Source organism: Dryas octopetala, chromosome 2 (assembly GCF_963921425.1).
Source record: "Dryas octopetala chromosome 2, drDryOcto1.1, whole genome shotgun sequence".
Taxonomy (NCBI): domain Eukaryota; kingdom Viridiplantae; phylum Streptophyta; class Magnoliopsida; order Rosales; family Rosaceae; genus Dryas; species Dryas octopetala.
Genome location: NC_141367.1, coordinates 2,310,667 through 2,337,168, shown reverse-complemented (window position 1 = coordinate 2,337,168; position 26,502 = coordinate 2,310,667). Strand labels below are relative to the sequence as shown.

Below are 26,502 nucleotides of genomic sequence, written 5' to 3'. Positions count from 1 at the left end.
GGAAAGTGACCCACTGAGTTTCAAAGAAGCTATCAATAGTGATCAAGTAGAGAATTGGAAGGCAGCTATGGAGTCAGAATTGGAATCTATGAGCATTGCGTTTGGGAATTGGTTGAACCACCTGGAAACATCAAACCTATAGGCTGCAAGTGGGTTTTTCAAAACTAAAAGAGGTTCTGATGGTCAAATAGAAAGGTATAAAGCCAGATTAATGGCTAAAAGCTTCACTCAAATTATGATGTTCTTGTTGAGTAAACTAGTAATGTCCAAACGGGAGAAAGTAAGAATTATTTATGGACAAACCTAGTTTACTTAGGAAACAAAACAACTCATCATGTCTAAGAACAAAGGAATTGAGCATGGTCTATCCGGATTCACCCTATATAACAGCTGTGTTAACAAGTTTTAAGGGATCACTACAAGAAAAACCTTAATATATATCAGTGATAAACTAATATCCATTTAGGTTTCCTACCGATATATTGAGTGGTGATATCTATTCTCCCATATTAGATATCGGTTATCCATTGATGTCTATACTACATTAAATATCTTATTTTTTTGATAATCTGATATCATATACAACCATCGTTATCGGATATTAACCATTTCTGATATCTTAAAAACTTCATTTTGATTTGTAAGATACTTTTGATATTGTTATTTTTTAAAAAACTGATATAACAAATGTATTCAATATCGTCTTGGTACTTAAAATCAGATATAAAAGGTTTATAACATATCAGTTTTGTACTTAAAATCGGATATAAAAGATGTATAACATATCAGTTTTGTATTTAAAATCGGATATAAAAGGTGTATAACATATTGATTTTGTACTTAAAATCTGATATAAAAGGTGTATAACATATCGGTTTTGTACTTAAAATCAGATATAAAAGTATACTTTAGATATCGGTTTTTTGTTTTTTAAAAGATGTTGAAACTCCATTTCTTATCGTTACATTTTACATAATCTGATATGTAATAGGCTTTTGATATGGATAGAAATTGATTGGTAAATATGCATCCACACAACAATTATTAAGCTTCTAAAGTAATCCAACTTCAATTCTTCCATTCATATAAATTAATCCAACATCTAAACTCAGTAATGAAGTTCACAAAAATAGATTACAAATCCATATAAAAATATGGATAGCCTTCATCAATGCATGTATACCCCAAAATTACTATTCTATCTCCATAACCTTCACAAAATCCATCTCTAGCTAGATCCTAATTAAACACATGCCAACATGTACAAAATAATTAAGGCATGGCAGTGCAATTCAGCTAGGCCTAAATTCTACCTATACAAAAGATTTGAATGTCAACTAGCTAGTATATATTTTCATATCCACAGCAAAATGCTCAAAAGGTACCAAAAACATGCATGTCAGTCTAAATAAAATTCATGGAAACAAAATCTCCCCATTCAACCCGGACTTCATCTATTTGTTCTTCAGGAGACTCCACTGAAAACAAGAAAGAAAAGTCATTAATAAGATTGCAGCAAAGATCTCAAAGGGCATTAAGAAAATATAGGCCAAAAGTATTGAATTTAATAAGATTGCAGCAAGGATCCTAAAGGGCATTAAGAAAATATAGACCAAAAGCATTAATAAGATTGCAGCAACGATCCCAAAGGGCATTAAGAAAATATAGGCCAAAAGCATTAATAAGATTGCAGCAAGTATTGAATTTAATCAAGATTGCATTTCTAGAATCCCAAAAGGCAACGAAATGTAGGCCATGCCAGCAAGGGCTTTCAGATGGCAGCACATATATATGATTCAAAAAATGGATCATGCAAGTATAAATGAGTAGTCACAGTATCAGCCTAGAATTAAGCAATAATTCAAGTAAAAAATAATGGAAATAGAAAGAGAAATGCAGACCACCAACCCAAACACACTCTTTAATGCACACACCACCAACCCAAACACACATACTCAGAGAAAAAATTAAAAAGAGGCAAAGCCATAAAACAAAGTTTTAAAAACCAGCAACAAACTAGTATCGTAGGCCATCCCCTCCTCCTGTAATTCCCTTTTACAAGTTTCCCAAGTTAGAACTGTATAAAGGATAACAATGTTATTAGCTGAATAGTAATGAACCTATTAGAGCTCAATATAGTGAGAGTGAAACCCCACTATATTGTATATATAAATATATATCTATAACTGCTCATTTGAGAGTTTTTTAAGCTGGAAGTCCTAAATTTAAATCCTTTAGTTCCATTAAGTTAGTATTGTTTTTACCAGGGTACTTAAAATTAAGGGTCTAAAGTCCTAAAACTCTCTTTTCTTTTCTCTCTGTTTTGCAAACTCTCTAAAAGATTATTCATGACCATAAGAACTCAAAGAAACTCATGCAGTAGAATATAGATGGATCAGACATATAAGAAGTACAATGAAACAAATCTATAGAAAAGCATACAAGTTCTTTTTAAAAATCAAACAAGAATTTAACCATACCAAATAGGTCTAGAAGAAAGCCACAAATATTTCTAATATACATAGAACATTAATGCCTAGCTTCCTTAATTGAATAAATTGTTCAGTTGTATAATTACTTGTCTATTAATTTCTCACTTGATGAGGACATCCTGCTGGAATAAAAACTGCCTCACCAAGGTATTGCTCAAATGTCCATGGCTCCACATCTGCATATAAAATTACTTGTTAACAACACTGGAGCAGGACATTGCTACTAATCCTTTTTCAGTGGAGCACTCATTCAAAAGCTTCAATTCATTGACATACTTAATTGAAATATTGATACAAAATGAATGATATGATTAATACATGACACCTATGGGAAGTGGAGTGCAACCACACTATAATAAATTAAATTTTAGAAACAAACATGCATGTATTCACATTTTAAATCAAATTTCAGATATCATTCTATCTGGAGCTCAACAATATCCTTACTGCTCTAGAGACTCTTCAGAAAAGCCTTTTGCAACTTTCCATGCTCTCTTTGCACTACAGTTGCAATTTGTGCAGCTCTAAGGAGAAAATCAACCATTGTCTCAAAATCAGCCTCCAGACAACCACTTGACGTCATAGCATGGGTACCTGAGTGGTCAACATGGAAATCTATTAAAAACTGTCACAACAACCTTTGAAACTTAAAATACAGCAAATTGACATGTAATTAACATCACTCACCAGAAATTGCAATCTTGTTGAGAGTAATGTGGCACATCTCACATACCTTCTCATAGTTCTTGCCTAAAGAAGCATGGCTAGAACAATAAGAATAGGTTATACTCAAGTATACAGCCCTAAGAATAGAGATATTAAGTCCTCAGTTGTAAACGAAAAACATGCAGGGATAAATAAACACAAATACAGAATAAGCAAACAGGAAGAGATTCCAAAATAATTTTACATCTTTAATCGACATACATAAAGTCATTCATTTAGAGGCCACTGAAAAATAAAACTATATTCTTAGGGTTTTTTTAATGTTCATAGCAAGCACTACTTATGAGCAAGAAAATAAAAAGCAAGGGAAAGAGGGGTATTAAGTATTATATAAATGAATGGAGCCATCAACACCACAAATGTGTCAGGATTTCCATATCTTGATACAACCTTGACTAATGTCTTCTTACAATCATACTCTTACCCACGTTAATGTCACATCATGCACTAATACTTTTTATTTGCAGGCTGCAACTCACTTCAAGGGAGCATCTGAAATAGATTCAAAGACTGTATAGTGGCTCCTGAAGAAGGTTTAGCAGTACAGAATTTTATTGGAACCAAGTTCAAGTTTTGGATTAAAACTATGTTCCATGGACTTATCACCTAATGTCCTTGTCTCAGTAGGACATAAGATGTCCTACTGGTAAGTCTCTGGTTACTGGAACCTAAAACCTTCAGAAAACATTCAGACACAAACCTTGGGCACATACCTAAATGCATGCAGCACAAGGTTAAATTAATAGTACCCACCTGGTCTGGTCTCTTGTTCATGATTATATCATATCTTCAAAGATTATCAAGTACGTCATGAATCTATTATCTATAACTGCAACATTAATTATCAAATCTCAAAATCAAAAACTTGCACAATCATCATAAGGAACAAATTATGTGCCTTTAAGTGTGACAAGTTGTAATCCCTAATCTCATAGACAATAAATTTTAAAGACAATACAACTCCATATGAACTTCTTTGGAATTCAATTGGATCTCAAAAGTTTTCCGTGCCTACATCAATAGGATATGGCACTTGTAATTGTGTATGGATATGCTACACGACACTAGAACCTCGGGATAACAAACAAATCGAACACTCAGGCATATACCAGCATATGATGCCTATATCCAAAAATGCTCTCTCTCTCTCTCTCTCTCTCTCTCTCTCTCTCTCTCTCTCTCTCTCTCTCTCTCTCTCTCTCTCCCTCTCTCTCTCTCCCTCTCTCTGCTTTATATGAAAATTATAAGCATGCTTTTTTTGATATATATACATATATATAGTTCTATAAGTACGCATGGATACAAGGAGCTTTATGCTAATACTTTTTCGTTTCACATAAATAGCCAAAGTAAAGAATAAATAGCCTATGGAAGATAGCACAATCATAATCAAACCCAAACCTATATACTTATTCCTTAGCAACTAAATTAATTAGTATATGACCATATTATGAAACACCAAGTAGAATGTAATATATATATATATATATATATATTAATAGCAACTAAATAGCTAAAGAGTTTTGCTTCATTATCTCATAACAAATTAAAGGCTAACATTTTTTTTTGTTCTAGTGGAGAATTTGTCAAGCAGTTGGTGTGCAATGTTGCAGAGTAGCTTTGTCTTTCTCATTAGGCTAATGGTTTCCTGCACCAAACACAGAAGAAGAAATAAAGACAAGTATTTAATTAAGCCTCATATAATTGTGAAGAAATTCAACAAAATCAAATCAAAATGAGAAGAAGCTAACCTGTAAAGTATAGCCGATAAAATCTTAACTTTGTTCTAGTGACCAAGATCGCAATACCCAAATTCTGCATAAGTTTATTCAAACATAATTATCATCGAATTACTATAATTAATGATCAAAAGTGCGAAAATACCTGACCCAAACTCCAAACATAACAAGATGGTGAACAAAAGGCCCTAGATCTAACACTAAAACCCTCACTGACCCATTTATTGCCAAGTGTTTGCGGTGAATGTAATTAAATTTCTTTCCGAAATGCCCTAGATTTGAGACTAAAACCCAAATTGATTCTTAACTCCGAGATTTGTTTAATCGAAGAGAAGAATAGAGAGAGAGAGAGAGAGAGAGAGATGCATTACCCATTCTTGATTAATTTTCTGGAGCCCAGTACAAATGAACTAAGAAAACCCCAAATTTGAACAAAAACAGAAACCATAGAAAACCCCTAATTTGAAATCCTATTTTTAGAAAGAAGAAACCCACGAGGAGGAGGTACAGAGAAGGGGAAAAAGCGAAAGAGATGAGGGATTGAGCTTACAATTGCCACACTCCAGTTGATCGACGCCGTAACCAAAGGACACCATCGACGCGAAAGAAAGGAGGGAGAATGAGAGCCACCGATACCAAGGACTTTTGGCAATGGCGACGCCAAGATCGACTGAGAATGAGAACGAGATAGAAGGATTGAGTTGGGTTATTGATCGAGTGAGTGAGAGAGAATGAGAGTGTCCAAGCCAAAGAAGAAAAAAAGGAGTCTGAGGGAATGTGTGTGTCGTGACTAGGGAGTTGGGAAACCTGCTAAAATTTTTAAGTTGGGACCCGTGTTTTTTTAGGTGAAATATAGTTATGAGATATGATTTTACATATAAGTTTTTTAAAAAAGTTAATCGAAAGTACAAAATTAAGATATCGAAAAAAAATAGTGATATGTTAATAAAATAAGACATCGTTTAAAAAATTAACCGATATCTAAAACTTTATAATATCAGTTTATATAAAAATTAATATTAAAACAATAATGTCTATTCAAGTTTTTCTTATAGTGGATGAGGGACTTATAGAAGTTGCAGGACTTCACCTAGATATGAACTAGGACTCTTAACCTTAGAGGGGCATGATTGTATCTCGGCACAAAGTCTACTATGGGAAGGACTTGCTGAGACATCCTTTATAAAATAGAGCTAGTCCCTGCTCTCATGCATACTGCAGAAAACTGAAACCCATATACGAGTAGCACCAAGTTGTAGAGAGAGTAGAAGACTAGTTCCATCACTCAGCCATTCAGTCATGTCTTCTTCAGTACCAGGTAGTTCATGCATCTGGGTTATTTGGTTCTCATATATTCTAATTCATGTATGTCTCAAGTATATATGTTAGTTACATAAGTGTGTTTTACAAAATTGGCAAGGTTTCTAAGTACTGTCCACTCATAACATGTACATTTACTATTGATGAGAACCACAAGTAACACCAAAAGACTACACATTTTGATCTTCCAAGTGGCAAGCTTTAAAGCTATTGAAAATTATCACAAATTGAAAATGTGTAGATTTCTTGAATTTAAGAGTCTCATACGCTTCCTCTATCACACAAGGATCTAGAACTTATATCTCTACATAATGAATATATAAACCACCCAATTTAGGTAATTAGGTGAAGCACATAAACATTTGTATTCAATATGCTTATGACTTAGGGCCCGTTTGATATTACTTCTTAGAAGTGCTTATAATTAGTAACATTTTTGTTGAAAGCACTTCTGCTCATAAGCACATATAAATTTTTATAAAAAATTCAAGTGTTTTATGCAAAAGTATTTGAAGTGCTTCTAAAAAAACCACTTAAAAGTGTTTTTATAATTCATAAACACTTTTATTTATTTCCGTCAAATGCAATCAAAAGTTTTTTTACTAAACTAAAAATATTTTTGCCAATCTTAAAAGCAGTGCCAAACGAGCTCTTATACTCCAATGATGACATAAACAAAGATTTCACCATCTAAATTTAGACGAAATTTTAATATTTGACTCGTAACAAATTGTAAACTACGAAAATTTGATTAAAAAAATTAAAATAACCACCAAACCAAACCAAGTGGATCAAAATAGTATATGTCCTAAATATTGCCTCATTCCCAAGGCTAGTTGGCGTGTTTTTATTTGCCAGTTTTTTCCCAATTAAGTTTAAGCCCATAGCCCATAGCCCATAGCCCATCCCAGCTCGCAAGTCGCAACCATAGCACTACCCTAGTCGCCCACTCTCCCTCTCAGTCTCTCTTCCAGCTTTCCTTGTTTCTCTCCAGCTTCCTTATTCCCCTTCTATTTTATTCTCTTCTTGGTGAAACCCAGGTATTTCCTCTCTCTGCTTTTTGTTTCTGATTTTATTTTTTTCACTTAAAAAAAAAATATTTAGTTTAAAGGTAACTGCGTACGTAAATTTCTCTTCCTCTTGTAATTAAATAAGTAAATTTCCGTATTTATTTACAAATTTGTATAAAACTTTTGTGGGTTTGGTGCTTCCTTGCCCCAATACCCGTGGGTTTTCCATATTTTAACAATTATTGATATTTTGTGGCTATTTTATTTGCATGCTTTTGATTGTGGTTACTTGTGTGAATTGAAGTGCAGCCGATTTGATTGGGTATCAAGGAGAAGGAGAGGCCTTCCTTATTCAAGATTTTGCTGGGTACAGACCATTTGGTAATTTCAAGCACCTCTATGTCTTTAATTTCCTGCATTTTTATTTTTTTTGGATATTTTTGTTATACTCTGTTTGAATACTACTGAGGAGAAAATAATAGCAGAAAAAAATTGTTTTATTTTATATTAAGTTGCTGTCTTTTAGCTTCTTGTTGCTGAGCTTGAAATTGACATTTGTCTTGACCAATATTTTTGCATGCCCCCATTAGTCTGTATTCCTGGTTCCGCTACCACCGAAGGTTGTGTGTGAAAGAGAGTCAGACATGGGAGACCTTGCAGTAACCTCCAAGGAGGACCAGAAGGTCCCCAAGCTACCCATCCCTGGCAAGCGAAACATCCTCATCACCAGCGCCTTGCCTTACGTTAACAATGTCCCTCACCTTGGCAACATCATCGGCTGTATTTTTCATTTATCCTTTATTAATTATTTTTCCTTCTAATTTTCTCGGCAACCAAACAAACTCTTGAAATTTCATTTTTTTATTGTTGGGCAGGTGTGTTGAGTGCTGATGTCTTCGCACGGTACTGCCGTCTCCGTGGCTACAATACAGTATACATATGTGGGACTGATGAGTATGGCACAGCAACAGAGACCAAAGCCATGGAAGAGAAATGTAGCCCCAAAGAGATCTGTGACAAGTAAACCTTTCCCGTGAAATTTATATATAATTCAATAAATTCAAACTCTATTTATAGCGTTTGACTTCATATTATTGTAAATGGTTGTTTTGTTGTAGATACCATGCAATTCATAGGGAGGTTTATGAGTGGTTCAACATAAGCTTCGAGAAATTTGGGCGCACATCCTCACCGCAGCAGACGGAGGTATGCCAAGCGATTTTCAAGAAACTGTTGGAGAATGATTGGCTTTCTGAGAACTCGATGCAGCAGGTATAATTGACCGGTTGTAATTGCATTGATTCTTTCCTATTTGCTTGGCTTAGTCATTGTTTCTTTAAGTACATGTTTCTGTTGTTGCATTGCGATTGAATTATGTCCTTGAAATGTGTTGCTGTACCTTGAAATTTAACTTGAATTAGCACTGTAATTCAGCTTTACTGTGACACGTGCCAACGGTTCCTAGCCGACAGGCTCGTGGAGGGGACATGCCCAACTCAAGGCTGTGACTATGCTTCTGCACGAGGAGATCAATGTGAGAACTGTGGAAAGCTTTTGAATCCAACAGAATTGAAAGATCCTAAGTGCAAGGTATGGATTTTTTTTTTTTACATATTCTTTATTAGTAGCAATTTATATTGAATGCCACATATGTGTGTTCGTGTATGTGTGTTGTATTCTACACACACACACACACAGGTATGGATATTTTTTTACATATTCTTTATTAGTAGCAATTTATTTTAAATGCCACAATGTGTGTACGTGTATGTGTGTTGTATACTACACACACACACACACCCTGTTCTTGGTGATAACCTGTTTTGTAGCCCTCATAAATTTTTCTTGCCCTCTAGAAATGTTTTAAAAAGTAAGGGTTTGTGAGATTAACTTGTTCCTCACATTTATTGTTAGATGTACAAAAACGTATTTAAGTCACACCATTATGTTTCTCATTTTTTTTCAATTGCAAGCAGGTCTGTAAGACAACTCCAAGAATTCGGGAAACAAACCACCTGTTTCTGGAACTCCCTTTGCTTAAAGATAGATTGGAAGAGTATATCAATAAAACATCAGTGGCTGGGTCTTGGAGCCAGAATGCCATTCAAGCAACAAATGCATGGCTCAAAGAGGGGCTCAAACAAAGATGCATAACAAGGGATCTGAAGTGGGGGGTCCCAGTTCCGCATGATGGCTACAGGGACAAGGTTAATATATGTTAGCTAAAGTTATGCTAATCTCTATACGAAATTATTTTTAATGATTTTCAAAATTTATTGCCTTTGCTCCAACTCTGCCACTGGTAGGTTTTCTATGTGTGGTTCGATGCTCCTATTGGATACATCTCAATTACTGCATGTTACACTCCTGATTGGGAGAAATGGTGGAAGAATCCGGAGAATGTTGAGTTGTATCAGTTTATGGGCAAGGATAATGTGCCATTCCACACAGTAAGTGCCCTATTCTTTAAATATGCCTCACAGATAAAAATCATTCATTAGTCATTAGTATACTAGTGGAAATCCTACTCCATATTGTTCCCTGAAACCATAGAAATAATTAAGGAGGACTAAGACTAAAATCCATTCGCCTTCCTCTACAAATCTGTAATCATAATAGCCCTTTTTGATTTCACTCTCCTCTGGAATGAGGCAAAGATGGTTTTGACATTGGATCTATATCATATGCTTCTGGAAGCAGCAGCTATATGCCTCCCCCGCTCCACTCTGTATTAAAGGAGCTCAGGGGCAGCATGTGCCTACTCTCATAGTTATTTTTCATGTTTGTGAATTAATTTCAACTGTATATGTAATTATGTATTTGCTTTTAGGTCATGTTTCCTTCCACCCTTCTTGGAACTGGTCAAGATTGGACTTTGATGAAGACTATCAGTGTTACTGAATACCTGAATTATGAGGCAGGTTAGTTGACTATCTTGTACTGCTATCACCATTGTCTAGTTGTGACCATTCATATTGCTTATGGATGCATGATTCGTAGAAGACCTTATTTATGGAAGCGCAAAGTTTTCTTCTTTGTGCAATTTATACTAGATGATATAAATTAGGATTTTTTTACAGGAAAGTTTTCTAAGAGTAAAGGCATAGGGGTTTTTGGAAACGATGCAAAAGATACCAACATTCCCGTTGAAGTATGGAGATATTATTTGCTGACTAATAGGCCTGAGGTAATTTCGTGGATCCCATCTTCAGTTTTAATTTTGTTATTTAATGTTTGATAATGTATATCATCGTTTCGCTGTATCTTTTATCACTTTTTTGATTTTTTGTGTGGGTAAAATAGGTATCAGACACATTGTTTACATGGGCCGACTTGCAAGCAAAACTGAACAGTGAATTACTGAATAATTTGGGCAACTTCATCAATAGAGTTTTGAGTTTTGTTGCCAAACCTTCAGGTTGGTGAGCCTTTGGTTTCTGAAAAGTATTGACCATTCAGCTGATTCGTCTTTGACAAATTAATAGCTTAAGGCCCTGTTTCCTATCCTTTCCAAAAACTGTTTTTTGTTTTCATCTATGGGATATCAGTGTTTTTAAAGGCGAGGAGTTAAGGCAAGGCATTTTATGCCCCTCAAGGCGTGGCATAAGCCTTTTGGTTTTTTTTTTTTTCTGAATTATTATAGTTAAAATTAGAAAATATGTATGTAATTATATAAGTATATTTTTTTTAGGTTCAGATGAGGGCCCAAGGCCCAAAATTTTAATTTCCCATATTTTAATTGACTCAAAAGGATCTGCTGGCCAGCATTTTAGTTAACCTTGGCAGGCCTGGCCACCTAACCCATATGCTCATTTAAGGAAGCAACAAATGCCCATTCAAAAAAGAGAGAGCTCTTTTTGGTGCCGGAGGAGGAGCTGATTTATTATTAATGCCTTCATTCTTCAAGAAACCTCTTCATCTTCTTCCTTTTACTGTTTCTTAGTCTTGTTCTCTTCAGCCTGGTGTCAGCTTCGGTTCTGCTGCGAAATTGGGTTGTTGTGGGTTATGGTCTGTCGGGAGTAAGAAAGGGGATACCATAAGGGAGATGCCTCATACGCTATAGCGTGTTTTTTTGCGCTTTTCTGGTATGTGGCGTACTCGACAAAGGAAAGGCTTAAGCCTTTTGGGCATTTTGCTTACACCCAAGGCGTTTGGTTACTGCCTCGCATCAATGTGAGCCTTGAGGTGCACCTGAGTAGCACTTTTCAAAACACTAGTATTTATAGATGTAATAAGGAAGAAAATGTTTGAAGACAATTTTTAAGAGGGATACCAAACACACCCTAAATGATAATGGTTTTTACTCTCTTTTCATTGCATCTTTACTTTTTTTATATACGGTTACTATTTTACCAAATAAGCATGGTAAATGTGACACTTTGCAGCATATAAACTTAAAAATTCCATGTACAGGTCAAGGATATGGTTCAATTATTCCAGATGCTCCACATGCAGACTCAGATCCTTTGACAGAAAAATTAGCTGAAAAAGTTGGTAAATATGTGGAGCAATATATAGAAGCAATGGAGAAGGTGATTGATGTTTAGATGGTCCTGTTGTTGTAAATGACTGGAGACTTCTCCTACCTACCTGCCTTTTTCACATTTCTTATGCACTGGCATTGACGTTCCTATCCGCAACTTGTGTAGGTCAAACTAAAGCAAGGACTCAAAACAGCGATGAGCATTTCTAGTGAAGGGAATGCATATCTGCAAGTAAGCATGTTTTTAATCTCTGTTTGAGAGACTTGTTATGTGTATCACTTGAAGGTTGCTGTGAAACCAATTGCTCTGCTACTGCTACTGCTACTGCTACTGCTACGTTACCATCTATAATTACAATGCAGGAAAGCCAGTTCTGGAAGCTGTACAAGGAGGACCAACCTCGCTGCTCTATTGTTATGAGAACTTCAGTGGGGCTAGTGCATCTTCTTGCTTGTTTGTTGGAACCTTTTATGCCATCATTTTCTTTTGAGGTATGAATTTTTTTTGTAGATGTTTATGTTACTCCAAAACGTTTTTTTGATCACTTGGTATTAGTATAATTATCCATGCTGATACATTTTTTATTTTTTTCATTTAATTGCATTCAAGGTATTTAAGCAACTTGATTTGCCTCCTGAGACACATATATCACTTTGTGATGATAAAGGAGATATTGATAGGGCAAAACGACCTTGGGATATTGTACCTATCGGTCACAAGATTGGGAAACCAGAGCCATTGTTCAAAGAATTGGTATGTCTCTGATGTGCCTTGTCTTTTACCCGTTACTTATTAATTGTGGAATAGATGTATCAAGATCAATGAGTGAGGAAGGAAAACCTGATCTTATTGGATTTAAAGTGATGGAAAGATTACAATTTATTAATTCTTCTGCATGAAGGAAATAGAGTCAGTGAAGTGGCCGAAGTATGTCATGGCATAGTGTTTAACATAGAGGAGTGCTGAAGAATTGAAAAAAATAAACGGCTTGCTGAGAATTGCAGTAAAATAGTGGAGAAAACTGCTGATGTTATCAGCAAGCAAAAGGGTATAGAGAGAGAGAATATAAGAGAAAAAAATTGGGGTAGTGGGAACTTAAAAGTAACTCTTGAACAAACAGAGCTTCAATTATTTCATAGCATCACCAGGATTGCATGGTGCATTTGCTTTACAAGAAAGACTTGCTTCACTACGAAGTATTTCCTTGTAATACTTGATGTTTCAGCAATCCTACAAGCTACTTTAAGTTACCTAGAAAAGTGAATCAAGAGCAGCTACCATTCATCATAGGTGTTGCCAGCAAGAAGCAAATAATTTTTTAAATATCAAGTTACTCAATGGTGAATATTAACTTCCTATGGAACTTAAATCCGCTTAAGTACTAATTATCTATTGCCTTGATGCAATATAACCCTGTAGACTGCACTTAATAGCTGATTTTAATTTTCATAGTGGGACTCTCTAGTTTTCCATGGTACAGCTGTTGCATCACTTAGGCTATTTTCTGTTCATAGATTTCATTTGGTGAAAGTTTAAACTTGCACACAGAAAGATGAAGAAGTGGAATCCTTAAGGATGAAGTTTGCTGGAAGTCAAGCTGACAGAAAGGAGAGGGAAGAAGCTGAAGCAGTGAAGGTGGCAGCCCAACTCAAGAAAACTAAAGTTTCAGGTTAGAATTCTTTTATGCCCAAGTATTCTATGTTTGACTTGGTAAAAATGTCATACATGTGGTAACTATGGTTTCTATATCATTGATTCATTCTTAAGGTGAAGATTCTTGCATTTCACTTTATGTTATTCTGCCAAGCCCACATGCACTCTAATTGTTCTTGTACAAAAATGATATGATGGTAGTGATGTTTTAGATGATTACATTTCTTGTCTCCTTTATAGGGAGAAACTTCTTTGTGGTGATTAGTAAGGTTAAAAGTACTCTAGATTATATAGTTGAAAGTGCCTGGGAAAGGCCCAGTTATGGCATTTCTGGTTTCCAAAACATTATTCTTTACGCTGTATTTAGATGAGATGAGTGAAAGTACAAAGGAATTTCAAAATGATGGTATTTAAAAACCCATGACTAAAGTCCCAAGCTTGTGAATTTTCTTATTTGGCCAACTTATTTAGCATGATAAGATTTATCTGTGAATTTATCAGTTTGGATGCATCTCTTTGTAAAATAGAGTGGTGGTGGTGGCGGCAGTGGTGATGATGATGGTGGATATTAAGATGAGATTTTGGGCTCAAATTCTATTTAAAGTTCTTCGAAAATTGGCAACTCCTTAAGTATCCCAAACTGAGTACTTTAGTAGTCTGGTCTTTTAAATCCCTTCCTAACTTCAAGACCAATCTCAAAGTCCCTAATCCAAATGCACCCTCCTGTCTAGGTGTTTTTCCAAGACATGCTAAATATTACTGGTAACTTAACTCACTATTATCGACCCTTAAAACTTCAAATTTAAGAAAGTCCAACCCCAATGTTTAACTTTTTATCCTGATTGGTCTTTTGCTTGGTAACTTAACACCATGAAACACGTCCTGTTCTGTGCAAGGAAGTCTCTTTCTTTCTTACACCCTTTGTTGTTAGAAGGATGATCTTTTCTCCTTTCATTCATAATCCTCTGCTGTGATGAGGATGATCTATGCAAAGGCTCTCTGTTTAGGACTGCCAGCAGTGCTTCTTGTTCAAACAGGAATAACACCCTTGTTATTATTGAGTAGTTTTCTAGACACATTTTCTTCTCCATTGATCATTTCTCTTTAAGTGCGAGCTATTTTGCTTTTGGAGATTTCTGTGGCATCTTTTGACTTTTTGTGGACACATTTTGTTGGTTTTAGCTAATAATTAGTACTTTTCATACCTCTTTGTTGGATGTTATACTTCTCAATTGCATTATTACATAGCTTCTCCTTAATGTGTTTACGTCATAAGCTAGCTCTTGTTTTACATGGGTACGTGTACTTGAAAAGAATACTTTGTCCCCTGTTAGTTATTACCACATAAATGTATATATGCTAAATAAGCCATTGTTGTAACAGATAGCACTGGAAAGAAGAAGCAACAGCCCACAAAATCCACAAAATCTGCAGCTGAAGCAGAGATTTCCATTTCTAGACTTGATATTCGTGTTGGCCTCATTAGGAAAGCTCAGAAGCATCCTGATGCTGATTCGCTTTATGTGGAAGAGATTGATGTTGGTGAAGGACAGCCTAGAACAGTTGTCAGTGGACTTGTGAAGTATATACCTCTAGAAGAAATGCAGGTTTGTGTTTGCATGTTACAGATTTTTTAATAATAAAATTCAAATTAATTTCTATCAACTTTTGTGAACACCTGCTAATTCATTATTTTAATTATATTAATTGTTCTGTGGCAGAATCGAAAGGTCTGCGTTCTTTGCAACCTGAAGCCGGCGGCCATGCGGGGTATTAAATCACAAGCAATGGTTCTTGCTGCTTCCAACAGTGACCACACCACGGTAAGCAGCCCCATATATCTTTAATTAGTGGCTGCATCTTATGTGCTCGTGCTAAGCCACTCACTTCTGTATGATAGCCTGTATAACTAATCAGACCCTTCAAATGAAACCAAACATCAGAGTCTGCTAATATGGATTTCTGTTTGTTTCTAATTAGTCACAATTTGGAAAAATTATGCCTTTGTAACTCATGTTCTTTGAAGTTTAACTTATGTGGACAATATTGCAAATACTTGTTTGTTTTTAGAACCTTCCTCAAGAAGTTAGTGCAATGGTTCCAGGCATGAATGGATATAGACACTTAGACACTAATGTAATTAACCGATAAAATATCTTCACATTGGGTACACTTTTCAGGTTGAATTGGTTGATCCACCAGAATCTTCTCAAGTCGGGGAGAGAGTTACGTTTCCTGGATTCAAAGGTGAGCCTGATGATGTGTTGAACCCCAAGAAGAAGGTCTGGGAAACCCTGCAAGTGGATCTGCATACCAACACTGAACGAGTGGCCTGCTACAAAGATATTCCGCTCACAACATCAGCTGGTGTTTGCACTGTATCGTCTATTTGTGGTGGGTCAATCAGGTAGAAGAATTAATTCTCTTTAGAGATTAAAAAGGAAAAGGAAAGAAAAAAAAAACGTTTTGGACTTTTTGCTGTTGATTTTTATTGTTTGCCATCATTGTATATGTAGATTGAAAGTACTTTTAATTTACATTATTTTTGGTGTAAAATCTACAGTAAGCAATCAGTTTTTGCTCATGGATGGAAACTGCTATTGCTAATGTCTGGCCTTTTGGGGAAAAAAAGTTTAACAAAATTTGGTATTTGAAACAATTTTGATGAATCTGGTCTACTTCTTTAAGATATTCATGTCTAGATTCATATTTTCTAGTTCGACAAAAAAAAAAAGATTTATATTTTCTAGTAAACATTTATTTTTTGTAGGAGAATTTATACATTAGTTATTGTTAAAAACTAATTCCAACTCACTCAAAATTTGTCCTAAAAAGAATAAGGTAGAGGTTATTTCAACCACCTTCCATTTTTGAGTTGACTACCCTAATAGTGCGTTTGGATGAAGTAGTTTGAAACTACTAAGGAATTCACAAATGACGGAATTAAAAATGACGTGATTTAAAATTCTAGAATTTGTAAATTCTCTTATTTGGATAAATGTAATCATAATAGAATTTAAATACGAAATTTATAGTAGTTTTATAAAGGAGTGATGGTGATGGTGGCAACAATAAAAATGATGCTTGTGGTGAGTTGACGATGGTAGTAGGGGTGATGGCCCACGAGCGGTGGGAGAAATGGTGGTGGCAAAAATTGGGGTATTGGAGGTGGTGGCAACTGCGACATTGGCGGTGGTGGTGGCGACGGTGGTGATGGTGGTGGTGGCGGTGTCAGTGGCGGCGACGGTGGCGGCAATAGTGGCGGCGACGGTGGCGGCAGTAGTGGCGGCTGTGGTGGTGGCAGCGGAGGTGGTGTCGATGGTGGTGGCAGTGGGCGGTGGTAGTGGTGGTGGTGATGGTGGCAGTGTCGGAGGAGGTGGTGGTGACGGTGGCGGCGGTGGCGGTCGTAGTGGTGGCAGCAGAGGTGGTGTCGATGGTTGTGGTGGTGATGGCGGTGGCGGAGGTGGTGATGGCGGTGGCGGAGGTGGCGGTGGCGGTGGCAGTGGCAGTGGCAATGGCAGTGGTGGTGGTGGTAACGGCGGCATGGTGGTAGTGGTGTGGTATTGTAATTAATTGGCAAGGTGATGGGTGGACACGACTTTTTTTAATTTTATAAAAATTGGAATTTTGAAAATGACACCAATTTATGTGGAATTTAAACTTGAAATTTACAACCTTCAAATCCCAAGTTTTTTTCCGCATAGAATTTACAAAATTCTATAATTATAGACCCAAACAAGGAAATTAGAGCATGTAATTTCTTAAATGTTGAGTTTTGTTTAAATTCCAAGTTTTTTTTCTCCATCCAAATGCACCATAATATATTTTGAACAAATTTTTTCTATTTTATCTTTTCTTGCAAAAAATTATGGAATCATTCAGACCCATTCGACAGCATGTCATCGAAATATATTAAGGAGTTCAGCAGCTTACAACCGAATATAATGACAATATTCGGTAGAATACTGTTGAATGTAGGGGTGGGTTCGGTACGGTTACCGAACCGAGAACCCCAAACCATGTATCGACCGGACCCCCATCGGTTGGCACTTTGGTTATCGAGATCGGTATCGGAATGTCGGTAAACCGGCACTCGGTTGGACCGGCATTCTCGGTCGACTCGGCTCGGTATGGGTCTTGACCAGCATGGTGCGGCGAGTGGGTGGCAAGAAGGCAGTGAGACATAGGGTTTTCAGTTTTAAATAACAACAACTCAATCCATTTATATAATCAGATAGAGAATGAAGAGAGGATAAACTTTGATACTTGGGTCGACGGAAAATACCGCCAGAATTTGAAGAAATCCGGTGAGGAAGGCGCAGCTTGGAGCTGTGATTCCGTCGCGTGGGAGTTGGCCGGGCTGGGTGGCGGCTGGGTTGTGTTCGCACCGGCTTGGGGAGTAGACCAATAGCCTTGGATTGTTGGCAGGTGGCCGGCGACAGTGAATACTAGCCAGGCAAGTCGCACGGAGAGAGAGAGAGAGAGAGAGAGAGAGAGAGAGAGAGAGAGAGAGAGAGAGAGAGAGAGAGAGAGAGGAAAGTTGTTTCAGAGAATGAAAAAGAGGAAGAAAATAAAAGGGAGGCACTGGGCACTGGGCAGTGCGCACGCGCAGAGAAAAGGTGGGGGGGGGGGGGGGAGGACAAAGCTTTTGGGTTTGGTTTTAGACAAGAATAAAAAATTATTGTTGGGGGGTGGGGGGGGGACAAAGCTTTTTGTTTTAGCTCTATCCTTAGAGCTGATCAGGCTGGGTTGGCTAGGCCTAAATTAGTGGTTGCTTAGTTAGCTTTTCCTTTCTTTTGGGCTTTGCCCCCATTGTACCCAAAAAATAATAATAATAATGGTGGAAGAAAGACAAAAGAAAAAAATTAGTATTTTAGTAATTTAGATATTAGGGTATTTTGGGGTTTGGGGTTTGGAGTTTTTACTTTTTATTACATATGTTTTATAATTTATATACAACATATTTTATATAATACATTTCTATACCTAAAATACCCTAAATTCATTAAAAATTTAGACATTAGGGTATTTTGGGGTTTGGTTTGGGGTTTGGACTTTAGGGTTTGGAGTTTTTACTTTGTATTACATATGTTTTATAATTTATATAAAACATATTTTATATAATACATTTCTATACCCTAAACATTTATATAGACGTACTATAGTTATTAGTTATAGCCTATTATCATATTGTACCATACTAAATATTTATATAGACTATAGTTATTAGTTATATATCAACTATAAATTATTAAATTATTATCAATTATAGTCTGAAAATTTGTATTAGGTGATTTATCTATCTAATTAACTTGATTAAACACACTGTCAGTAATCGGACCCCAATTGTTGTTTTATATATATGATCACTCAGGGACTAATCGGGACTAATCAAGCAGACAAAACTCTGACGACACAGTGGCTAAAATCTGAAAACACAGATTGACTTGTAAATCAAATATAACTTTTGTAAACAACACAAATGAAACACACCAAAGGATTAAGTGACAACCTATGCACTCAAATGATCCATTAGTGTAGTCATCACAGTGCTATCAACAACTAAAGTGGTGTGTGAGCATATTTTCAAACTTTCATTTAGCATTTAAAATGTTAAGGTAACATGCTAAAGTGGAGTATGTGATCTTGTGATAGAATTTCCAGATTAATAATAAGCAACACAATAGAAATAAACAACGAACAAGGCACAAGATTGTTCACCCAGAAAAGCCACTAACGGTTAAAAAACTGGAGGTCTTTTTCAACTGACCAAGCAATCAAATATCAAGGGTTTTAATACAAGCAATCGCACAACAAGCTCAATCACCTTAGTCCTAATACTAAGTGGCAGCTTCTTACCATTGTGCATCCTTGTGCAAACACCTTGAAGCTAACAATCAATCATTCATGTCATTGGCAGCTCCTCCTTGAGCTCTTCAATGCAAGGCACTGATCGCAACCAAGCAAGTGAATTTCAATGATAATGCTGTGAAATGATTAGGGGTCGACAATGGGCCAGGCCGGGCCAGCCCGACCCAAATTTTTCAAGTTCAGGCCGGGCTCGGGCTTGAATTATAGAAGCCCAATAGGGCTTTCAGGCCGGGCCGGGCTTGGGCTTTAATACACAAGCCCAAGGCCCGCCCATCAGGCTTTGGCTTGCGGGCTTGGAGGGCCGGGCCGAGTTAGGCCCGAACGGGCGGCCCAAAATGGGTCCAAAGCTTGTTTAGACACATATATATCTTCAAAAAAAAAAAAAAAGGATTTTGGCTATGTTGTGATTTGAACATGAGACCTCACATAACAAGGTTTAACCCTCAACCAATTAAGCTGACTAATTTATTTGTCAAGTTTATGAATCATAACATATTTAATAGCTCTTTCGTTTGTTTACTTCAATAAATTATTAATATGCTTATTAAGTTATTATATAACACTATTATGTTAGTAATAGTGTAATACCATAAATAATAAACTTTTAAAATTATATACAACATTACAACTATAATAAAACATAAATGTACATATGTTTTATTATATATTTTATTACATATTTTTATAAACAAACGATGCAATTGTGTTGTCAACGGTTCGAACCGTTCAAATTTTAGTTCCTCACTCAAAGATAATTTATGCAAAAAATTAGCTTAATCGGAGATGTAAAAGTGACATAATGGTGGTCAAATTAATGAACGATCATGGTTTTTGTAATGATGATCGAATGGATAGATGAATTTCGATTTAGCCGATTTTTTGTATGGATGATCTTCGACTATAAACATAGAAAATAAACGGGTCAGATTGTTGAAATCACATTGTGGTCTTCATAATTATGGAAACAACAAGGTTTCAACGAGAAAGTTATTAAAATTATACTCTTCAAGTGTATTTATATGTAGAAGCTCACATATTGATCGTGTTTTCAACGATCCGAACCATTCAAGTTTTAGTTCCCCACTCAAAGAGAATTCTTGTAAAAAATTAGCTTAATCGGAGATGTAAAAGTGACGTAACAGTGGTCGAATTAATGAACGATCATGGTTTTTCTAATGATAATCGAATGGGTAGATGAATTCTGATTTAGCCGATTTTTTGTAAGTATGATCTTTGACTGTGAAAATAGAAAATGAACGGTTCAGGTCGTTGAATTAATGAATTGACGATCGTGATTTAATAACTTTAATTATAGTTGTATTCAATACCATATAATTTCGTTTTTTGGAGAGGGCGAAATTTTATCACAATACCATATAATTTTCGTTTTGATTTCGGAATATTTCGGCGAAATTTCAAAAATTTCCCCGAAAACCTCGAAATTTCAGCGAAATTTTCGCTGGGTGGGATTTCTGGGTTTAGAGAGGTTGGGTTTTGGGGAGGCTGAGGCCGTGGAGGAGGGAGGAAGAAAGGAGAGACTGGGTTTTGGCAGCAAGGGCAAGATGAGGGAGAAAAAGTTGAGGGTGGGTTGGGATTGAGATGCCGAGAGAGAGAGAGAGAAGCACATGGGATGGACTAATTGAGATAAATGAAAGAAAGGAGATGAAGAAAAAAAAGAAGAAGGCTAAAAGAGAAAGCCAGAAAGGAGAAGAAGAAGAAACAAAAAAAAAAAAGGGCTGAAAGAGAAAGCCAGATTCGCCAGAAAGAAGAAAAAGAAAAAGAAAGAGAGAGAGAGGAGAGAGAATGAGTGTGTCATCCGTATATGATACAATACCTATATTGTAGACAAACTCATTAGTAGATTGATACAGTCATACAGATAAATAGATACGTGATTATTCCCCTAAATGTTTGTTTTCCACATAAGGACAGTCTGGGTGGGTCCCCCTCTTGATGTGTCTGGATTGCATGCTGTAGGTTTCGAATGGTTCAGTTCAGTGCATGTATCTTTCTCCAACGAAAATAATGAAGCCATCTATCCTTCAAAGTTCAATCATTTTCTTAAATTAAACACTAGTTTTTCATTGGTTTCTCTAATTTAATTTTTCCCCTTAAATTTCCATCACATGTCTACAAGACTACAAGTGCATGATTAACTTCTAATACATTTTTGGTGCAGAGTGTGTGGTCCCAATTAATTGAATCATAATTTATCAAAAAAAAAAAAATTGTTAACAAAGTTTTTGTCCATCAGTATTCAGGAGTCAAGAGCCTTGGCAAAGAATAAAGTGAAAATAAAAAGTCCATGTGTGATTTTTTCAAAAAAAAATTTATAATAATAAAAATTAGAAATCTCAAAATTATCAAATTTTTGGCTTACAGGCTTAGGTACAAAAGTAACAAAACAGTTGGTTTTGTTTATTATTATTATTATTATTATGTTTAAACAACTGGGCAAAATCAAAGTGGTAAAATAAAAAATATAGAATTTTGATACATTATTTTTTACAATTCAGTCTATATCATCTTATATCATATGAATCATACTATATAATTTAGTTTTTTGAATATTTTTTTATTAATGTAGTAGATAATATGTTAAATAAACATATAATAAAGTTTCATTCAAAATTTTTGTATTTTAATAGCAATTTTTTGTCGTTTTTGTCTAATTTTATCGAAATCGAAATTTCCACGAAAATTTCCTCCAAACCGAAATTTTACTCCTTAGTTGTATTATAAAAGTTGTATATACACATATACATTTATGTTGAGGAAATTACAGATTTGGTCCACTTATTTTATACCTAGTTCAATTTTGGTCCACGATCTTTTTTAAGTTCTGTTTTGGTCCACTAATTGTTTCATTTGTTCAATAAAGGTCCAGATTTGTGACTTTAAATCTTTTGGGTTGTGTTTTCTTCAATTATAATTGAAGTATAAGTTATATTTCATCATTTCTTAGTCATAAAAACAAATTTGGAGTATTATAATCTAAGAGAATTGAGATTTGGTGAAATTTGAAAAATTGGCAGTTTTGGGTACCCTACTTTAGGGTCAATTATCTTGAGTTTTAGAACTCCAATTTGAATGATCTTTATATGGTTGTAAAGAAGAAATGCATAGCTTTAAAACAAGTATATATTTGCTGAATTTGGGTGAGATTTGATAGGGTAAAAAGCAGGCCAAATTTGAGAAAACAAATCTGGACCTTTATTGAACAAGTGAAACAATTAGTAGACCAAAACAGAACTTAAAAAAGATTGTGGACCAAAATTGAACTAGGTATAAAATAACTGGACTAAATCTGTAATTTCCCCCATTTATGTTTTATTATAGTTGTAATGTTGTATATAATTTTAAAAGTTAATTACTTTATTATTTATGGTATTATATAGTTTACACTATTACTATTTACTAACATTATAGTATTATATAATAACTTAATAAGCATATTAATAATTTATTAGAATAAACAAACGAAAAACCTATTAAATATGTTATGATTTCCAAATTGGGCTTTGGGTCGGGCTTTGGGCCGGTTTTTGGGCTGGCCTAAACGGGCCGGGTTTCGAGCGGCCCTGGGCTTCAAGGGAATGGCCCAAGCCCAACCCAAGAGACTTTCGGGCCGGGCCAGGTCGGCCCAAATCAGGCTTCGAGCCTAATGGGCCGGGGGGGCTTCGGGTGGGCTTCGGGCCTTGGGCTTTTTGGTGAGGCCTAGAAATGATATGCAAATTGGATTCTTTAGAAATCAGTCTTCTCAAGCAAAAAACATGAAAAGGCTAATGGAGAATCCTTAATCTAAAATCTAAATGATAGTGTTTATGAATATGTGAAAAGATTTAGAAAAACACTCAAACTCATTCAGATTTTAGAGGGTGAAAAACAAGTTAAGAAAATCATTTTAATTTGAGAAAATCAAAAACATTTTCTTACTTGAAAAGGATGAGCACACACCCACAAAAACCCAAGCACACACGCAGCAAGCATACCCAACTGAAATTCACATCACACAAAAGACTCAACCAAAGGACGCCCAAAATACCCACGACGCACACACCCCTTTTCAGCCCGTGTCACGTGGAAGCCAATCAATGGATGTTCGCAAGAGACAAATAAAGGGCATATTCCTTTTGTCCTAGAGAGGTATCCTAGTACAGCTGAGGATAAGAATGTGGAGCTGTAAAATCAATTATTTCTTTATTTTGCAAAATTCAGAAATGAGGAAGAAGATGAATAGTGCTTTGGTGTGTGAGTGAGAGGCGTGAAAATGATGAGAAGCAAGACCTGATCAGATTGATTCAATGAAGGAACCAATTCATGTGCTGTGCACATGCATGTTTAGAAAAACAGAAATTGGGCTTTAAGAAACAAATCCTAAAATGGCCCACTGAAGTGACACTATCATTTAAGTGTTAGCCACTGTACGTGAAGAACATTGTCCTTCTGATCAGTGAATGACTAGTCAAATAGACACAAAACTGTTTTTCGTGAAATGCATGAAGTGCAGTATACCTTAAATCTTTTTGCATTGCAACTTCATTCTTGATTTCTTCAACATGAGAGATCTTACCCTTAATTCTAGCCTAAAGCTTGTGAGTGAATGATTAAAAAATAAATACAATGGTTTTGATAAGGAAAAACTAATATATCAAATCCTATAAACTAACATAGTCCTATGGGGTATATGGTATATCGGTATAGGATATAATAAGCCCTATAAGGTATATGATTTAAAATTTTTAAAATACACAATAGAGTTTAGGGTATGAGATATAGGAATAAGATATAGGGTTTAGTATTTAGTTTATAGTTATATGGTATAAATTGTTTAGGATATGGTATAATATTAGTTTAGGGTATTTTCAATTAGTTTTTATATAAAAATATATTATATAAATTAAAAAACGTATAAATTATTAATTATAGGGTTTAGGGTATAGAAAAAGTTTAGGGTTTATAAATTTATATATTTTTTATATAAATTATAGAAATGTATATAAATGTATTATAGAAATGTATTTTAGAGTATAGAAATGTATAAAAATGTAATATTGAAATTAAATGTTATATATACTCGGTCGGTTCGGTAAACCGGTAGTTCTAGGATCTGAGAACCAGAACCGGAACCGAACATACCGGTTCGGTTGGCAAACCGATATTTCGGTACGGTTATTCTCGGTATCGATTGGACCGGTTTCGAGTACGGTCTCGGTTTTTCGGTCAAACCTACCCAGCCCTAGTTGAATGTCTTTTTCATTTTCATTCAATCGTTATTTACTAAAAATTCCGTCAATATTCGACAGTTAGGTGCTGAATAATCACAAACATTTCGATAGACAAGTGTCGAATAACTTGACGAATAAAATTGAAATTTTTTATTTTAAAGATAAAATTGAAATTTAAAAATAAAGTTGTCAATTCAGCAATTTATAGTGGTCGAAATAACCTGGACTAAAGAATTATGATTAGCAACCCACTTGAGCCCCACTCTACCATTGGGCAAGTGGCAGATTGTGTAGGTGGGGTTTAGGAGCCGGTTTTGATCTAGATCTAGAGGGTTGGATTGTTATTTCTTTATTTTTTGGTAGTTTTAGGAAAAATTAGAATATTTTTATGTGGGGTTTTTGTTGAAGTCCCCTTTAGTTGATCTTAACTTTTGGCTGGTTTGTTAAGAACTTTGACTCATGTGTTAGTTCAAAATATAAACTTTGTTTGTGTCATTTTGCTCTCTATACTTTTATTTTGCGACAAGATTGTCTCTTTCGTAAATTCAATCACATTTTCTATTAAAATTAGACTACAAGCCATTCACATTTCTTAGGATTATTTTGGTCAGTCGATTCAGTCTTCCAATTAAATTTACCTAAATTATATGCTTTTTTTTAATATAAATTAGGATTAAATACCTAATATCAAAAAAATTTCAGCAAATCAGCAAAACACTAATTTTTTTTAGTTTAGGTACTAACCTAGAACAAGACATTTTGGATTAGGTCACAAATCGGTTTGTTATATAGTTGTAACTGTCGAACAGTCAGAGTTGTGACTGTTTCAAATTCATAAAAATTCAAAATTTATAAGGGTTTTTTTTTTTTTTTTACCAAAAAATTTATAAGGGTTTAATACTTTTGATTGAGGCTTAGAAGATGAAGTCTTATAACCCAAAGACTAAATATTAAAGTTTAAACCTTATAAATATTGAAAAAACAACAAATTAATAAACAAATTTATAACTATTAGATAGTCACAGTTCGGTATAACTATGTTTTTTTAAGTTGGTACTTAAACTGAAATTTAGTATCTAAAGTGAAATGACATAAACGTTTTGGTAATTAAAATGAAAAAAGAGAATTCTATACATACCCTACAATTTTCTTTTTTTACCCAACAAAAAACGTGAACATGAATTGACCATTTTGCCCCCGTGCCCAGCTCTTTTTTCTCTTCCTTCCCCTTCGACCCACCCCGTGCCCAGCACCACCATCTTCTTCACACGCCACACCAACAACACCACCACCTTCTTTCTATCCTCCCACTTTTTCGCACGCCACCCATCACCTCAGACCTCCACGAGCAACACCACCCTTTCTCTCTCTCTCTCTCTCTCTCTCTCTCTCTCTCTCTCTCTCTCTCTCTCTCTCTTCTTCCCCTTCGACCCAACTCGTGCCCAACTTCTCCCTCTTCCTTCCCCTCCGATCGAACACGCACTAAAAAAAAATACAGGTTCGACGGACCAGTGCCGAACCTAAATTCTTTCTCTGGCAGCTACTCTCCGGATATAAGAGGCTTGTTCAACGGGTATCTGCCGAAGAAAATATTTAGGTTCGGCACTGGTCCGCTGAACCTGCATTTTTTTTTTAAGTTGGTTTTTGGAGGTGGGTCGGAGGGGCTTGTTCGGCTAGCATTTGCCGAATAGAAGAAGCTTGTTCGACGAGTAGCGGCCGAACAAAACATTCAGGTTTGGCACTGGTACGCCAAACCTACATTTTTTTAAAAAAAAAAATGTGTTCGATCAGAGAATGGTGGTGCTGTTGGTGGTGCTCGTGCCGTGGAGGTCCAAGCTAGGTGACGGGGTGGGTCGGAGGGGAAAGAGATAGAGAGAGAGAGAATGGTGCTCGGAGAAGAAAGCTAGAGAGAGAGAGAAGATGGTGGTGTTGTACATTGGTGGCGTGCGAAGAAAAGGGAGGAAAGAGAGAGAGAAAAA

At 35.6% G+C, this 26,502-nt stretch overlaps 1 protein-coding gene and 2 long non-coding RNA genes across 5 annotated transcripts; 1 reads left to right on the top strand and 2 right to left on the bottom strand.

Moving 5' to 3' along the window:
• Nucleotides 1-1,458: 1,458 nt before the first annotated feature.
• LOC147292462 (uncharacterized) lies at nucleotides 1,459-3,081 on the bottom strand. The gene is made up of 3 exons (XR_015120906.1): nucleotides 2,940-3,081; nucleotides 2,579-2,668; nucleotides 1,459-1,478 (listed from the first exon to the last, which is right to left on the bottom strand). It is a non-coding gene; the product is annotated as an uncharacterized LOC147292462 (long non-coding RNA).
• A 94-nt stretch (nucleotides 3,082-3,175) lies between these two features.
• On the bottom strand, nucleotides 3,176-5,714 carry LOC147292461 (uncharacterized). 2 transcript variants are annotated; one of them, XR_015120904.1, is made up of 4 exons: nucleotides 5,329-5,714; nucleotides 4,970-5,033; nucleotides 4,777-4,866; nucleotides 3,176-3,256 (listed from the first exon to the last, which is right to left on the bottom strand). It is a non-coding gene; the product is annotated as an uncharacterized LOC147292461 (long non-coding RNA). The 2 variants fall into 2 exon arrangements; XR_015120903.1 differs by having other exon boundaries at nucleotides 3,176-3,242.
• Nucleotides 5,715-7,179: 1,465 nt separating this feature from the next.
• On the top strand, nucleotides 7,180-16,083 carry LOC147292460 (methionine-tRNA ligase, putative / methionyl-tRNA synthetase, putative / MetRS). 2 transcript variants are annotated; one of them, XM_086232905.1, is made up of 19 exons: nucleotides 7,180-7,317; nucleotides 7,597-7,668; nucleotides 7,878-8,067; nucleotides 8,163-8,307; nucleotides 8,406-8,559; nucleotides 8,722-8,877; nucleotides 9,264-9,494; nucleotides 9,594-9,737; nucleotides 10,118-10,208; nucleotides 10,368-10,474; nucleotides 10,591-10,705; nucleotides 11,701-11,819; nucleotides 11,937-12,002; nucleotides 12,134-12,262; nucleotides 12,381-12,524; nucleotides 13,320-13,440; nucleotides 14,808-15,031; nucleotides 15,146-15,247; nucleotides 15,605-16,083. In XM_086232905.1, the coding sequence occupies exons 3-19, from the start codon at nucleotides 7,932-7,934 to the stop codon at nucleotides 15,833-15,835; spliced, it is 2,415 nt and encodes an 804-aa protein (XP_086089031.1). In that variant the 5' UTR covers nucleotides 7,180-7,317; nucleotides 7,597-7,668; nucleotides 7,878-7,931; the 3' UTR covers nucleotides 15,836-16,083. The 2 variants fall into 2 exon arrangements, with proteins under 2 accessions (XP_086089031.1, XP_086089030.1); XM_086232904.1 differs by having other exon boundaries at nucleotides 7,592-7,668.
• Nucleotides 16,084-26,502: the final 10,419 nt, after the last annotated feature.

Excerpts from the sequence above, each read along its gene's own strand:
- LOC147292460 (XM_086232905.1), top strand. The coding sequence starts at position 7,932 with ATGGGAGACCTTGCAGTAACCTCCAAGGAGGACCAGAAGGTCCCCAAG. Across the intron at positions 8,308-8,405 it reads CCCAAAGAGATCTGTGACAA|ATACCATGCAATTCATAGGG; the intron begins GTAAACCTTTCC and ends GTTTTGTTGTAG. Across the intron at positions 15,032-15,145 it reads TACCTCTAGAAGAAATGCAG|AATCGAAAGGTCTGCGTTCT; the intron begins GTTTGTGTTTGC and ends GTTCTGTGGCAG.